At 49.6% G+C, this 14,634-nt stretch overlaps 1 protein-coding gene across 5 annotated transcripts in view; it reads left to right on the top strand.

Annotated features, from left to right (window-relative positions):
* Positions 1-14,634, top strand: part of HDAC9 (histone deacetylase 9) — a 484,232-nt gene that overhangs the window by 386,191 nt on the left and 83,407 nt on the right. For all 5 annotated transcript variants that reach the window (XM_082193889.1, XM_082193888.1, XM_082193887.1 and 2 more), the window contains 2 exons: positions 11,123-11,242; positions 11,583-11,680. In XM_082193889.1, coding sequence (XP_082050015.1) covers positions 11,123-11,242; positions 11,583-11,680 — 218 coding nt within the window. The remainder of the gene's footprint in view (positions 1-11,122; positions 11,243-11,582; positions 11,681-14,634) is intronic.

Here is a 14,634-nt window from a genome sequence, read left to right as displayed (position 1 = left end):
GAGGGCAGCAAAGCCTGCAAATCGTGCTGCCGAAGCTCTGCGCCCAAAATTCCCTTTTGGGCTTCTTGTGCTTTCCCCAATACCCTCTCGATGATCGAGCTTACCCCGGAGGTTAAAGCACTCACTCTATCTCCGTTAGCGGACACCTAATAAAAGCATAGCAAGAGTAGTGGGAATGTGCCTGAAGCAGGGGAAAGTTCTCAAGAGCTAAACTAGTGAGTAGTGTTACTGTTAAGTGGCATCTAGGTCATTTCTGTTGCAGCCCTGAGCCACCATTATATTGTGTTCTGCAAGATTGTGATGCAGGGGGCGCTGTGGGTTAAACCACAGAGCGTAGGACTTGCTGATCAGAAGGTTGGCGGTTCGAATCCCTGCGACGGGGTGAGCTCCTGCTGCTCAGTCCCTGCTCCTGCCAACCTAGCAGTTCGAAAGCACGTCAAAGTGCAAGAAGATAAATAGTTACCGCTCCGGCGGGAAGGTAAACAGCCAGAAGCAGCTTAGTCATGCTGGCCACATGACCCGAAAGCTTGTACGCCGGCTCCCTCGGCCAATAAAGTGAGATGAGCGCCCCAACCCCAGAGTCGGTCACAACTGGTCCTAATGGTCAGGGGTCCCTTTACCTTTACGCCCTTTAGGCTGATGTTCTAGCATTATCGAAAGACTTTCAGGGCCTATGTGGCTTAAAAATTGCATCTAAATTTTAATAACTAGAGCTGAGGTGAAAATGCCAATAAAATGTTTTTCCATGAAACCCTCCAGAAAGATGATGGGAAAGGAAGAATTTCTCTCAGTTTTTCAGAAGGAGGTTCCTGCTTCCATTACCTAATCTTACAAGTTGGTCATGGTTCCCACCACCACCACCACCACCCATCCCTCTTTGTTTGGTATTAAGCAATAGTTCTTGTGCTACTCAAAAGTGCCTTGCAATATTGACAGTGGCGCAGGGCTCTTCCCCCAGGAATGTACTGGGACTGATGCCACATCACGTCATATTGTCTCACTCCCAAGGCACTCTGCAAAGCTCAACCATTTCTGAGATGTTTCATTCTGAGAAGTTTTTCTCTGCCCCAAGAAAGCAGCAGAAAATCACTGCCCCTTATTATTATTATTATTATTATTATTATTATTATTATTATTATTAACTAATAGGAAACTGTGAGGGAATTTTGGTCGAGTCTTAGTTAGAATTGACATTTTAAAGAGTTGGCAACACACATGTCTTTAGCAGCAACTGCAACTAGACTACATTTGGCTTCATTATACTTGGAAATCTTTGAATGGCATACTGTGATATATTGCGATGATTACCTGCACAATAAGCCATTACGGCTCCTTGGGAACAGGTTTTGCTGAACATACTAATGAGCTCACCATGAATTTTAAAATTCTTTAAACTATGTTTTGCGGTTTTCATTTCCCCAGGAGCTATTTTCCTTAATGAAATAACACAATCCCATTTCAGCATTAATTTGAACGTATCTGTCAGGGGTTCAGGAGCAGAGACGCAGAGAAGGGAGGAAGCAGAGAGCGAGGGGGAGGAATCCGAAGGGAAAATGAGTGATGATGACGACCCGAGATCTCCAAGCCTAAGCAGTGAGTCAGAGGACTCCCAAAAGGGAGCCCCAGTGAGCAGAGCAAGGGGGGGATCCGGGGGGACACCCCAGGAGGAAGGGAACAGAGGAGATTCAGAGAGCAGCAGCTGGAAGTCGGGACCCACGCTCATAACTGAGGGCGGCAGCAGCTGGAAGTCGGGACCCACGCTCAAGACTGAGAGCAGCAGGGAGGAAGGTAGCCAGGCATCGGGTTCCGGAGGCTGTCAGCAGGAGGGAGGGCACGAGTCAGGGGTGGTCACGCCCTCCTCAGAGAGCGAGGCAACGGTTAAGAGGAAAGTAGAGAGTTGGGCGCGCGCGCCAAGTTCAAATGCAGCGGAAGCTGGAGCAGTAAGCAGCCCGGAGAGTGAGCCAGGTCCTAAAGCCCGCCGCAAGGAGGCAGAAGGATCAGGGGGGTCAGCGTCAGAGGAGAGTAGAAGGGAGGAGGCCCAGGGGGGCAGAAGGACCCAGAGACGTAGGGAGAGGCGAAGGAGGTGGAGCAAGGCTAGGGTATTAAGCTGGTGTGCAAGAGGCGGGGACTCAGACGGGTCTTCGCCGACCTAGGGCAGAAGGTGTAGAGCTGCACGCTGCAGTTCGGAAATGAAACCTGTAACTTAATAAAGACTCTTATAAAGTGAACGCTGGCGGACTTGGTCCTATGTGAGCTGGGACTGGGTGGCAGCTCTGACAGTAAGACCCGTCTCTTAAAAAGCTTCGGACACCTGATATCTCGCAGCAGAGAGAGAGGCAGCTGGAGGAGGGGATCGGTGTTTGGGAGCAAGCTCACGACGGTTAGCAGAGATGACGGAAGCAGAGAAAGTTGCAGCGCTGCAACAGGCAGTTACCCAATTGAACGCGGAGGTACTGGCATCCCAGAAGAGGGAGGAGGATGCGGCAGCCGCCTACAGAGATCTCCACGCCAGGTTTGAAGCATGGGTTAAACACGGGCAGCCAGGACCCAGACCGGAGGGGGTTGGGTTGGCACGGAGAGCAGGAGGGCTTGTGGCTCACTTCGATGGGAATTTACAACAGTACCCCAATTTTCGAGCAGACGTAATGTGCGCACTGCAACTGCTGGCAAAAGACTTTAGAGATGAGGAAGAGAAAGTGGGGTTCATACTATCCCATTTGCATGGGGATGCTAAAGCGTGGCTACGCAATTTGTGGAGGGATAAAGATCCGGCGCTTCAGAATGCAGATGCCTTTATCAAAGCGATGGATGCGTGTTTTTTGTCTACTATTGATGTGGATCTTGCCCGACGGGAGATTCATGGACTGAAACAAGGGAGGGCAAGCGTCCGGCAGTATCACGCCCGCTTTTTTGCGCTGGTCAGTGCCTTAGAGTGGGACCGGGATTCGCCCCCTGTCAGAGACCTGTTCTGGGAGGGTCTAAGCTCAGCGGTCAAGGATGAAATTGCAAGGGGGGAGAGGCCCCGAAGCACGCAGGAGGTGGTCCAAAGGGCGCTGACTGTGGGGGTGAGGCTGGAAGAACGTCCCTGGTGCAGAGATGAAGGACGTGGAGGGCGCGAAGCGGCGAGAAGTTTCTCTTTCGTTCCAAGAGAAGCAGCGCGTGCGCAATCCACACCTCCGCCAGGAGGGGGAGGGGAACCGATGGAGGTTGGAGGTGCAAGGGCTCAGTCAGCAGCCAGAGCCCAAGCACCGACAGCAGTGAAAGCGAAGCCTCCTAGAGGGAACAGGAAGTGTTACATCTGCGAGGATCCAGGCCATTTGGCGAAAGAGTGTCCCCGGAGGCTCCACAAGCACACTGCAGCCTCAGCAATGGTGACTGCAGCAACGCAGCAAGGAGAACCACAGCAGGGAAACGACGATGTCTGGCTGGAGACAGAGGCACTGGGGCCCAGCCAGACGCATCAGTGAAGCAGTCCCCAGCGATCTTGCAACCCACGGACCCCCTCCCACCCAAACCAGTAGTGCAGCTCACAGCATCTCTCCAGCTACCCGATGGCGTCACTATCGAAGTGCCGCTTTCTGTGGATTCTGGAAGCAACGCAGACTTTATAGCGCAGGATTTTGTGGAGCAGCACGCTATACAGCTACTGCCTGCCACTCTGCCCCTGCAAGTCGTCACAGTGGATGGCAGAGAGTTGCTAGGGGGGCAGGTGGTGAAGCAAACGCCACCGATGGTGATGCGCCTTGGCAACCACAGGGAAGTCATCAGTTTTAATGTCACCCAACTGTCGGACACGCCCATTGTATTGGGCATGAGTTGGCTGGACAGGCACAGTCCGACACTGGCTTGGTACCAGAGACAGCTGATCTTCGGCTCCTCTTATTGCGCAGAACACTGCATCCTGCCCAGACAGGAGGGAGAGGAGGAGGAATCACAACTGCAGTTGGGAACGTTGCAAGCAGTCCCCCACAAATACGCGGACTTTCTGGAGGTCTTCTGCGAGAAAGAGGCTGACAAGCTACCACCGCACAGGCAATATGACTGCAAGATTGACCTCCTACCAGGGGCGACGCTGCCGAAAGGGAAGCTGTATTCCATGTCTGAGGACGAATTACAGGAACTCAAACAGTTCATAGATCACAATTTGCAGCGCGGTTTCATCCGGGAGTCCAGGGCAGTAGGGGGCAGTCCTGTTTTCTTCGTGAAGAAGAAGGACACGCCCCAGAAAAGACTGGTGGTGGATTTTCGCCTCTTAAACAAGATGACCAAGCCTTCTGATTTCCCCATGCCCAGGATTGACGACCTGCTAGCGACGGTGCGCAAGGGACGCGTGTTCACCAAGTTGGACCTGCGAGGTGCGTACAATCTCATCCGCATGAGGGAGGGCGATGAGTGGAAGACAGCCATGTTCACGCCTCTGGGCACCTACGAATACAGAGTGATGCCGTTTGGATTGCAAAACGGTTCTCACTGTTTCCAAGCTTTCATGCATCATGTGTTGGCGGGACTCCTTTACAAGAAGTGCGTCTGCTTTCTGGATGACATCCTGATATTCTCCGACTCGCAGCAAGCCCATGACCAAGATGTTCGGGAGGTGCTGAAGAGGCTGCAGCAGCATAGACTGTACGCCAAACTGGAGAAGTGCCAGTTCGACACGACGGAGGTGGATTTCTTGGGTTACAAGTTGTCGGACAAGGGGCTAGCCATGGACAGCGCCAAGGTTCGTGCGGTGTTGGATTGGAAGAGCCCGCGCAATCGGAAGGAGGTCCAGCGGTTTGTCGGCTTCGCCAACTTCTATCGCAAGTTTATCAAGGGGTTCGCGATGCAGACGGCGGCCATTACGGACACGCTAAGCTCCAAGAAAAAGAAATTCATCTGGACGGAGCAGGCGGAGCAGTCCTTTCAGGCACTCAAGCGTCTCTTCGCGTCGGAAGAGCAACTGCTGCATATCGACCCCAGCAAACCGATGCGGGTAGAGACAGACGCGTCCGATAGAGCAGTGGGAGCTGTCCTGCTGCAAAGGGACCCACAGGGGGTCTGGAGGCCGGGAGCGTTCTACTCCAGAAAGCTCAGCAAGTCGGAGCAGAACTACACCATCTGGGACAGGGAGTTGCTGGCCATTCATGCAGCTTTCAAGGCGTGGAGGCACTTCCTGATCGGCGCCAAGCACACGGTGCAGGTCTGCACGGATCACAAGAATCTGGAGCACTGGCGCACGGCTCAGTTCCTGAACCAGAGGCAGATACGTTGGGCGGAGTTCTTTGCTGACTTCAATTTCCGAATAGAGTACGTCCCAGGCGACACCAACGTCATGGCGGATGCACTGTCCCGCAAACCGCAATACCTCGAAGAGGCGACGCCAGCGGCAGCCATGCACATCTTCGCGCCAACAGCGTGGGCGTGCGCTTCAGCCACAGTAGACCTGGATGCGGTGCGGCGGGCGTTGCAGGACGACTCCTTCGCGCGGGCGAAGATGGCAGAGGTGCACAAGGGCACGGCGAAGGGCGACGAGTTCCAGATACGAGACGGCTTGCTCTTACGTAAAGGGGCCATCTACGTGCCGGGAGACGAACTTCGCGCCAGGGTACTGCAGCAGCTGCACGACGCACCCACGGCCGGGCACTTTGGCACAGAAAAAACGGTGGAATTAGTCGCAAGGGACTTTTGGTGGCCCAGACTGAGAGGGGAAGTCGCGGACTACGTTGCGAGGTGCGACACCTGCCAGAGGGCCAAACCGGTGCACAAACCACCGGCGGGACTGCTGGAACCGCTGCAAACGCCGTTTGAACCGTGGGAGAGAGTGGCCCTGGACTTTGTTACGGATCTACCCAGCTCGAGAGGCAAGACAGCTGTACTAGTGGTGGTGGACTTGTTCACCAAGATGGCACATTTCATTCCGTGTGCGAAGGTGGCCACGGCGGAACAAACCGCCAAACTGTTCATAGATCACGTGTTCAAAGTGCATGGTCTGCCGCGGTCTATCCTGTCCGACCGAGGGCGCCAGTTCGTCTCGAATTTCTGGCAGAAGCTGATGAGTTTTCTAAATGTCAAGGTCGATCTGGCATCAGCAAGACACCCGCAGACCAACGGGCAAGCAGAGAGGGTCAATGCCATCATGCAGCAGTACCTGAGATGCTATGCCAATCAACAACCTGCGACCTGGGTGGATTACCTGCCGCTCGCCGAGTTCGCTTACAACAACACGAAGCACGTGTCCACAGGGGTGACGCCGTTCTTCGCCAACAATGGGAGGAATCCCAGAACCTTCCCGGGACGGGAGAGAGTGGGGGACGGAGAACCACAGACGGCGGACGCGTTCGCGTCAGAGTTGCAGGCGGTACACGATCAACTCAGACGGCAGCTGGAGCTAGCTAAGCACGCCTACAAGGTGCAAGCTGACAAGCACAGGCGGGTTGGCGAAGAGATCCAAGTGGGAGACTGGGTCTGGTTGGCAGCCCACGCAGTGCCGACCAGGTCACTAGCCAAGAAGAAGTTGGGGCACAAGCAAATTGGTCCGTACCAAGTCGAAGCACAGATCAACCCGGTAGCCTTCCGACTGGCGCTGCCAGAGGGTTCCAGAATGCATCCGGTGTTCCACAGGTCGGTGCTCACTCCCTACAAGGCACCTCACAGATTCCAGGAGCCAGGGACGGCACCGAGTCCGTTCCGGGAGCGGACGGAGACGCGAGGGGTGACGCAGCAAGACCCCATCAACGAGGTCACGGAGATTTTGGACTCCAGATGGGGAGAAGAGGGAGTCGAATACCTCCTAGCCAGAGAGGGCACCCGGGCCAGCGCCAATAGCTGGGTGCCAGACTACGCTTTGGAGGAACCCCTGCTCAAGGACGAGTTTCATGCCCTTTTCCCACACAGACCCATGCCAGCGAGCTTCTTCGACGACTGGCTGTTCACGCCCACACTTTCTTCCAGCACGTTCCATGGATTCGACTCGGACGGGGAACCCGCACTGAGCACCCGTTCCCCAGAAGGATCGCCGGCGGGTTCGGCGTCAGACACCTCGTATTGGTGGGACGATCGACCGGAGGAGCAATGGCGCCGGAAGTGGCTGGAGATGCCAGGGCGAGCGACCGACGCAGAGACTGACATGGACGTGTTCGGGGAGGACCTTGGGTTCGAGCACGGCGGTACAGAGATGGAAGCGGAACAGGTCAACGTCGGCGACCGAGAGGAGGAAGACTCGGAGGTCTTCAGTTGGCGGCCAACCACGGGGAGCGAACTGTATCCGGCATTCCCTCCCGTGATGATGGAGCACCCAGCACCCACACCTGAAAGCGGGGAGGGGGGAAGGGGGGGCTTCGAGGGGGGGATGGATGTCAGGGGTTCAGGAGCAGAGACGCAGAGAAGGGAGGAAGCAGAGAGCGAGGGGGAGGAATCCGAAGGGAAAATGAGTGATGATGACGACCCGAGATCTCCAAGCCTAAGCAGTGAGTCAGAGGACTCCCAAAAGGGAGCCCCAGTGAGCAGAGCAAGGGGGGGATCCGGGGGGACACCCCAGGAGGAAGGGAACAGAGGAGATTCAGAGAGCAGCAGCTGGAAGTCGGGACCCACGCTCATAACTGAGGGCGGCAGCAGCTGGAAGTCGGGACCCACGCTCAAGACTGAGAGCAGCAGGGAGGAAGGTAGCCAGGCATCGGGTTCCGGAGGCTGTCAGCAGGAGGGAGGGCACGAGTCAGGGGTGGTCACGCCCTCCTCAGAGAGCGAGGCAACGGTTAAGAGGAAAGTAGAGAGTTGGGCGCGCGCGCCAAGTTCAAATGCAGCGGAAGCTGGAGCAGTAAGCAGCCCGGAGAGTGAGCCAGGTCCTAAAGCCCGCCGCAAGGAGGCAGAAGGATCAGGGGGGTCAGCGTCAGAGGAGAGTAGAAGGGAGGAGGCCCAGGGGGGCAGAAGGACCCAGAGACGTAGGGAGAGGCGAAGGAGGTGGAGCAAGGCTAGGGTATTAAGCTGGTGTGCAAGAGGCGGGGACTCAGACGGGTCTTCGCCGACCTAGGGCAGAAGGTGTAGAGCTGCACGCTGCAGTTCGGAAATGAAACCTGTAACTTAATAAAGACTCTTATAAAGTGAACGCTGGCGGACTTGGTCCTATGTGAGCTGGGACTGGGTGGCAGCTCTGACAGTATCAATAATAGCTTAATAATATTATGGATTCATAAAACATCCTGCAGGATTACTGTGTAACTCCAACTCTGCATTACCCCAAAATAACTGAAACTAAACCTCAGCTTGCATAGAGAATAGATAGCCAGTATGCTCAAATTTCATTATTTTGGAAGATCCGTGTCCCCACTGGAGCTGAATGCATTTAATGACACAGAGAGGCAGATCCAAGATTTGTAGGTCACCCACTCTCCTTTTTTACTTGATGTGTGGCCTTGTGAAATCCATAGTGGTCACAGAGCCAAGTGCAAAAGAGAAGCACAAATAGGTTGTTCGGCAACCTAATTAAATTGTAGTTCTATGCTTCAGTTTTGGGAAATTATTTAGAGCACAGATTTGACTGACTTGTTTATTTAGTGCGTTTTTATCCCACCTTCCTTTCACCATAGAGCTCCATGTTGTGCGTATGGAATTTTCATAGACTGTCCCTTCCACGGCTAACCAGACCATATCTGCTTTTTGTATGGTAGCTGTAGAATCTACCCCGAGACCAAGTTCCAATACGTCTGGCATGTGTTCTTCCTTATTTGTGACATTATAATTTAAACACTTTAACCTGTGTTCCTCTATCAGTTTCAACTTGGACCCCTCCATGTCAAAGCCAGCATCAATAATCTGTTCCACAGAAGAGTGTACAAAAAGCTCGTGGGTAGATACAAGCTGATCTGCAAGGATCTGTGGGCTGGCTTTTAAATTCCAATATCAGAAGCAGATCTCTCTTCCCTAAAACCATGCACAAGGAAACCTCATAAGAACAAGATAGCAGAGGCCCTTTCTTCCTAAATCCTAAATCACATTGAGATGATTGGGTACATACACACAAATCCAAAGAAACCAAAACTTTTTGTAGGTTTCCCATCAGAGGAGCATTTGAACCATGAGACTCTGGTGGAGAAGAAGGCAGCATCTGCCTCAGGATCCTAACCTTCTCTGAAACTTCATGCCCCCTCCAAATCTTCCATACCCCCAAAAGGAACTGTTCCACGGCGTGAGAACTACTGACCTAAGCAATCATAAGTCTTTCCTTATGACTGCCAGTCCTATAATTGCATCTCACTGCCAAGTCAGGAAATAGGAATATTCTCAGTTTAAACAATCAAATTTTTCACCGGTATGAAATGGCAAACAGCAGTGCTTGTAGCAGTTTAACAGAAACTCTGTGAGACTGGACAGTTCTCCTAATGCATTCGACAACTTCAAACTTCAAAAACCTCCAAAATGGGCACGTAGGCTTTTCTAACCAGTCTCACATCTGCCCAGGTACACAGATATATTTTACCCACTCCTCCTGGCTTTCCCACTTGGGCTCCATGCAGCCAATAGGTACATTTCACTTCTTTGCAGTCCCTTACCAGATGCATGGACTGCATTCTCCTTTAGCTAACCATCAGGTACCTGCTAATTCAGTGATAGATGATATGGGATAGCATGATCCAAGATGCAAGGTTATGGAAGACACTGGTGAAGGGTTGCTGAGGATTTGGCATAGGGTGGCTGGGCAGGTGACTCTCTCCCTTTGTTGCTCTGACCAAAAGAGTGCTCCTAGCTTGGCCTCAGCCCTTCTGAAAAGGGTCACGTGACTTCCTCTGGCTCAGACTTCACCAACTTGATGTCTTTCAGATGCTATGGATGACAATTCCATTCAGCTGATGGGCACTGTGGTCTAAAACACCTAGAGGCCACCAGGATGGCAAATCTGATCTGGGTGGCTGTTATTCGTTTGGCTGCTCTCCTTGTAATTTCCTCTGCCCAGTGGGAATGGACAGTAATAATCTATGTCAATCCACACACAAGCCCTCACAAGACTGTTGTGACTATGAACAAATTCCGTCTCAAAAAGCTATTTTGCACACCAACATCCTAAGAGTATTTCCTTGGAAACAAGTTCCATGGATTTTCAGTGGCAATTATTTCCAAGCATATACGTGTTTAGCACTGCAGCTTAAAATGTGATCATAGCTGCTAATAATTGTTGCTAGTAAGTTATTGCTACCAATGATTCATATGCATGTAGCTGCATTGTATTGATGGAATATGCAGATCTTTTATGCTGTCCTTTGTCAGAAGATTTGCAATTCATTCTTCAAAGTGGCCTGCCAGCAAAGAGCGTAGAGGATGAATGGCACTTGTGGCCTTTTGAGGATCAGGCTGCTCCAAGCTAATGAGATCATATTCTTACATCGTCAACTGCAGCCGTCATGATTTTATGAACATAAAGTATGAAGTCCTTTCTGCATCTGGGTTCCCTTTTGATGTGGATCTCGCTGCGGAGGGACTGCTAACTGAACTGAACATTTCAAGGAAGCCAATTTACTCAGCTGGTTGCAAACCCTTTGACCTCAATAGTGGAACTTGGCAAATCAACGAATACCCGAATATTTAGTGCTCTTTCAAGAATTGCAAAAATGCTCCATAACCCATAGATCCTCCTGCAGAAATCTAGTTTGTATTTTAAACATTAGTCTTTCTTCTTCTTTCTTTTTTAGGCCAATGAGACTAGTTAATTAAGCCTGAGGGGTTATGAACTGTTGGCAGTTAATAAGTCATAAAATTCCTCCATAAAACAGGATGCTAGATTCCATCACTGAGACAAGGAGTACAAAGAGCCGGTGTATAATATCTAATTGTACAAAAGGACTGGGATTTCTCAATGACTGCTCATCTGGAGTCTCAAGGGCATGCTCACTGTGGTTTCCTGATTTTTAGAAGCCGGTTTAAAAAATGAGTGTATTAAAGAGTAATTTGCCTGAAAGTTCAGGAAGTTTGGGGTGGGGAAGGGCGGGTGGAAAGGGGGGGGAGAGAGAGAGAGAAGAGGAAGGAAGGAAAAAGAAAGAAAGAGAAACACAAAGAGAGGGAGAGAGAAAAGTGGAGGAGAAGAGAAAGCAAAAGGGCTCTCGGCACACTGGCTTGGACATGATTGTGTTTGTCATCTGTTTTCTTTCCCCTTTAGGATGTTCACCATGGCAACGGTACACAGCAGGCTTTTTATGCTGACCCCAGCATCCTGTATGTCTCTCTCCATCGCTATGATGAAGGCAACTTCTTCCCTGGCAGCGGAGCCCCAAATGAGGTTAGGTTTATTTCTTTAGAGCCCCAATTTTATTTGTATCTTTTCGGGTAATTGCGTTGCATGATTACCCCTAATTTTCTCATCCTCGACTGGTGCTTTAAATTGCACTAGATTACCAAATAGTCCACTGAGGCCAAGGGACCAGCGCAGAACAAGTGCATAACCCAGAACAGTCCTTGTCAAATGGGGGCCAGGTTGATTTGACATGCCATTTGATGTTTGTTTCAAAAGGACGTTTTTTGGATGTTTTCTTATTTTGATTCACTCCTGGCCTTTCCTCTCTCCCACCCCCCCTTCCTCTGGCACTTCCCCCCCCCTCCTCTCCCACTTCTCCTTTCAGGTTGGAAGTGGCCCTGGCGAAGGTTATAATATAAATATTGCTTGGACAGGTGGCTTGGATCCCCCCATGGGAGACGCAGAGTACCTCACAGCATACAGGTTGGTTCTTGTTTCCTTCTGAAAGTGCCAAACAGAAGTAACCGAGCTTGAAACATACAAGAGTTAGAATTGCAAGCAATCTTGAAAGCCATAAACGTGACCCATGGTGGAACCTGGCTTCAAGTTTTTGAAAAAAAGAAGAAAGATCTGTTATTATGTAGTGTTTGGAGACTTCGCTGAATTTCATAAAGAGTCAATGTTAATATTGCTGGCCACCCACAAGAGAAACACACACACCACTTCATGCCTGAAGCAATCGTGAAGTAGCCTAGATTGCTGGATTGTTTTGGTTTTTTGCCCCCACCCTGTAAACTGTTTAAAATTAAAAGCCTTTTCAAAGGTAAGAAATATAATGAAAATCCTGAGTAAAGTGTTGGCATCATGATCTAACCAGGATCACGCTCAGTTCCCATTCATTCCCTGGAACTTGTTTCCTGGTATATGGAAACTCACTGTTACACCCTGACCAAACATATACGGAACTAAGACCTACTGTTGGCAATGACATTCATGACCTTCCATGTAAGATGTTTAAGAATGGGGGTGTCAATTAATAGGAATGCAAGTTGAGTGGATAATGGGCATCACAACCAGCCATTGTGCACATTCCCCTGGCCTCATGGAGAATATGGACACAATCCATGAAGAGGGAATTGTGCATCTTCCCAAGTCAATATAGCAGAATTTGGGGGGGGGTGCCTATCTAAGCTGAATTTTGTACATTCTCTGGTCAGTATGCACAATCTCTGGTCAGTATGCACAACCTCCATGATATATGCCTTATTCTTTCTGCGTCTCATTCAGAAATGTGAGCCCCTTCCTGTCTGCTTCTGGACCACGGCCTAATCTTAAATAGCCCACAACATACCATTCAAGCCAAGAGGACTCCAGAAAAATATTAACTTTCTTCTAATGTTCAACCTCCTTTAGACCACTCTCGGTTGTTCCCCAGTCAGCTGAGCTACACAAGGGGGATTGCACATGTGTATTGTGGTCAACAAATGAATATTCATTGAGAGAGAAAAATAGAGTTTTCACCTCTTAAAGAAAAGTTTGACTGAAATCTTATAAATATTTAGCTGGGAGTATGCCTCACTGATTCAGCGGGGCTTAGCTCTAAATAGATCCACACAGGATTGGGCTATTTGTTGACCATTTCAGCCAATTAATTAATTATATGTACACAGATTTTCATATGGTTAAATATTATTTCTGCAGAGAGAAAAAGTATGCTCTGTTTTTATACTATGTGTGTATTGTGATTCCGCAGTCACCATCCTGGAAGAGACATTTCAGTCTGAGTTTGGGAAAAGGGGGGAGTGGCTACAATTTTTGCGAGTTTTTATATTTCAAATAACGGAGGGAGAATCTGCTGCCAGATTCATCAGTGGCATTCTTTAGCAATATTTTTAGTCAGTCAATTGTTTGTTTGCTGTGTATTATTCATACCCTGCATTGCTTTACAATTAAAATAGTCAAAAGGCATAATATAGTCAAAAGGACCACAAGAGTCATCTAGTCCAACTCCCTGAAATGCAGAAATCTCTCACCCAATATGGGGCTCGAACCCTGAGATTAAGTGTCTCCTGCTCTAGGGACTGAGCTATCCAGCCTGTGGGGCTAATTAGCCCCCCCCCCCGGTCATTTCAGTCAAAGCACACAGACCTGGTGGGATAGGCTAACTTGTGGATGCAAAGAGCACCAAATTCAAAAGGAAGAGTGCTCCTGATTCTTCCCTTCCTGCTGTAGCTCAAATTTTGTGCTTTTAAAAATTGATACCTTTTTCTATTATCCTGCACAGCACCTCATCTTGAGAAAAAGCACCAAATTTGAGCTGGGCCTGAAGAAACTCCCTTTGCAGCCTCAGTTTGAATTCAAAGGGGGAAATGGGGTGTGCACCTGGGTCACATCCACACCTTTACATTTAGAGCACCTGGCTTCCCCCAAAGAATTCCTCCTGGGAACTGTAGTTGGTTTTTTTAAGGGTGCTGGAAATTGTATCTCTGTAAAGCATAAACTACAGCTCCCAGGATTCTTTGGGAGAAAGCCATGACTTATCAAAGTGCTCTAAATGTATGGTGGGGATGTGGCCTTAGAGTGAACTCCCCATTTTCCCTTTGTACTGATAGAAGGAAGTTAAAACCACCTGACACTATGTGACACATCCAGCCCAACATGTCAAAGTGGCTCATGGCTGATGTTGGCCAATTTTGGATCCAGCTCTTTGTGGCATCCAGTTCCCTACCCTTAGAAGTGTGTTCAGCAGACTTTTATGGCAGCTTCTGTCATCATATTCCAGGTTCCATTCTGTTTCTTCTGGAGTTAGTGGGCAGAAGTTACTACTGTTGGATTCACAGGTTCGGGGATGGCAAAGATGGCAACACACTGAAGCAGCCCTTTGGATATATCCAGTGCTTTTTTTTCCTTTTAAAAAATGTTTAGGGGTACTCTCATTTTGACTCAGGAAAATCACCATTTTATAGTTCAAATCGGGGGAAATAAATACAGTAAATGGACAAAAGTACAAAGATTCACAAAATGTTTAGGGGTATGCGTACCCCTGCATCCCCCCAGGAAAAAAAGCACTGGATATATCCACACTGCCTCTTGGTCCCTGGCTGTTGACACCACAGTTTAACCAATTAATCAAATAAATTTGCCAACACTCGCCGTTTTGCTGCTTTAAGATATCAAACCTGCCTTTCACATCCAAATTCAGATGTATTAATAAGGCAGCCAAATACAGGGTGTTGCCAAACAGTAGCATATAAATTTAAAATGTAGCTAAGAATTATACATATAAATTAAAAAAAAAACCATGATCAGTGCAATAAATAAAACACACATGAAGGAACAGAATCTTAAACTTCATCTACCTAGTCTATGTTGAGTAGCCTTCACTGTGAGTTTAGCTATATTAAACATTACAAACTTGTATGAACCAGACAACAGAT

Source organism: Podarcis vaucheri (assembly GCF_965113315.1).
Source record: "Podarcis vaucheri genome assembly, chromosome: 12".
NCBI classification, from domain to species: domain Eukaryota; kingdom Metazoa; phylum Chordata; class Lepidosauria; order Squamata; family Lacertidae; genus Podarcis; species Podarcis vaucheri.
Note: the sequence above shows the minus strand (reverse complement) of the source record. Positions and strands in the feature narration are given on the sequence as shown.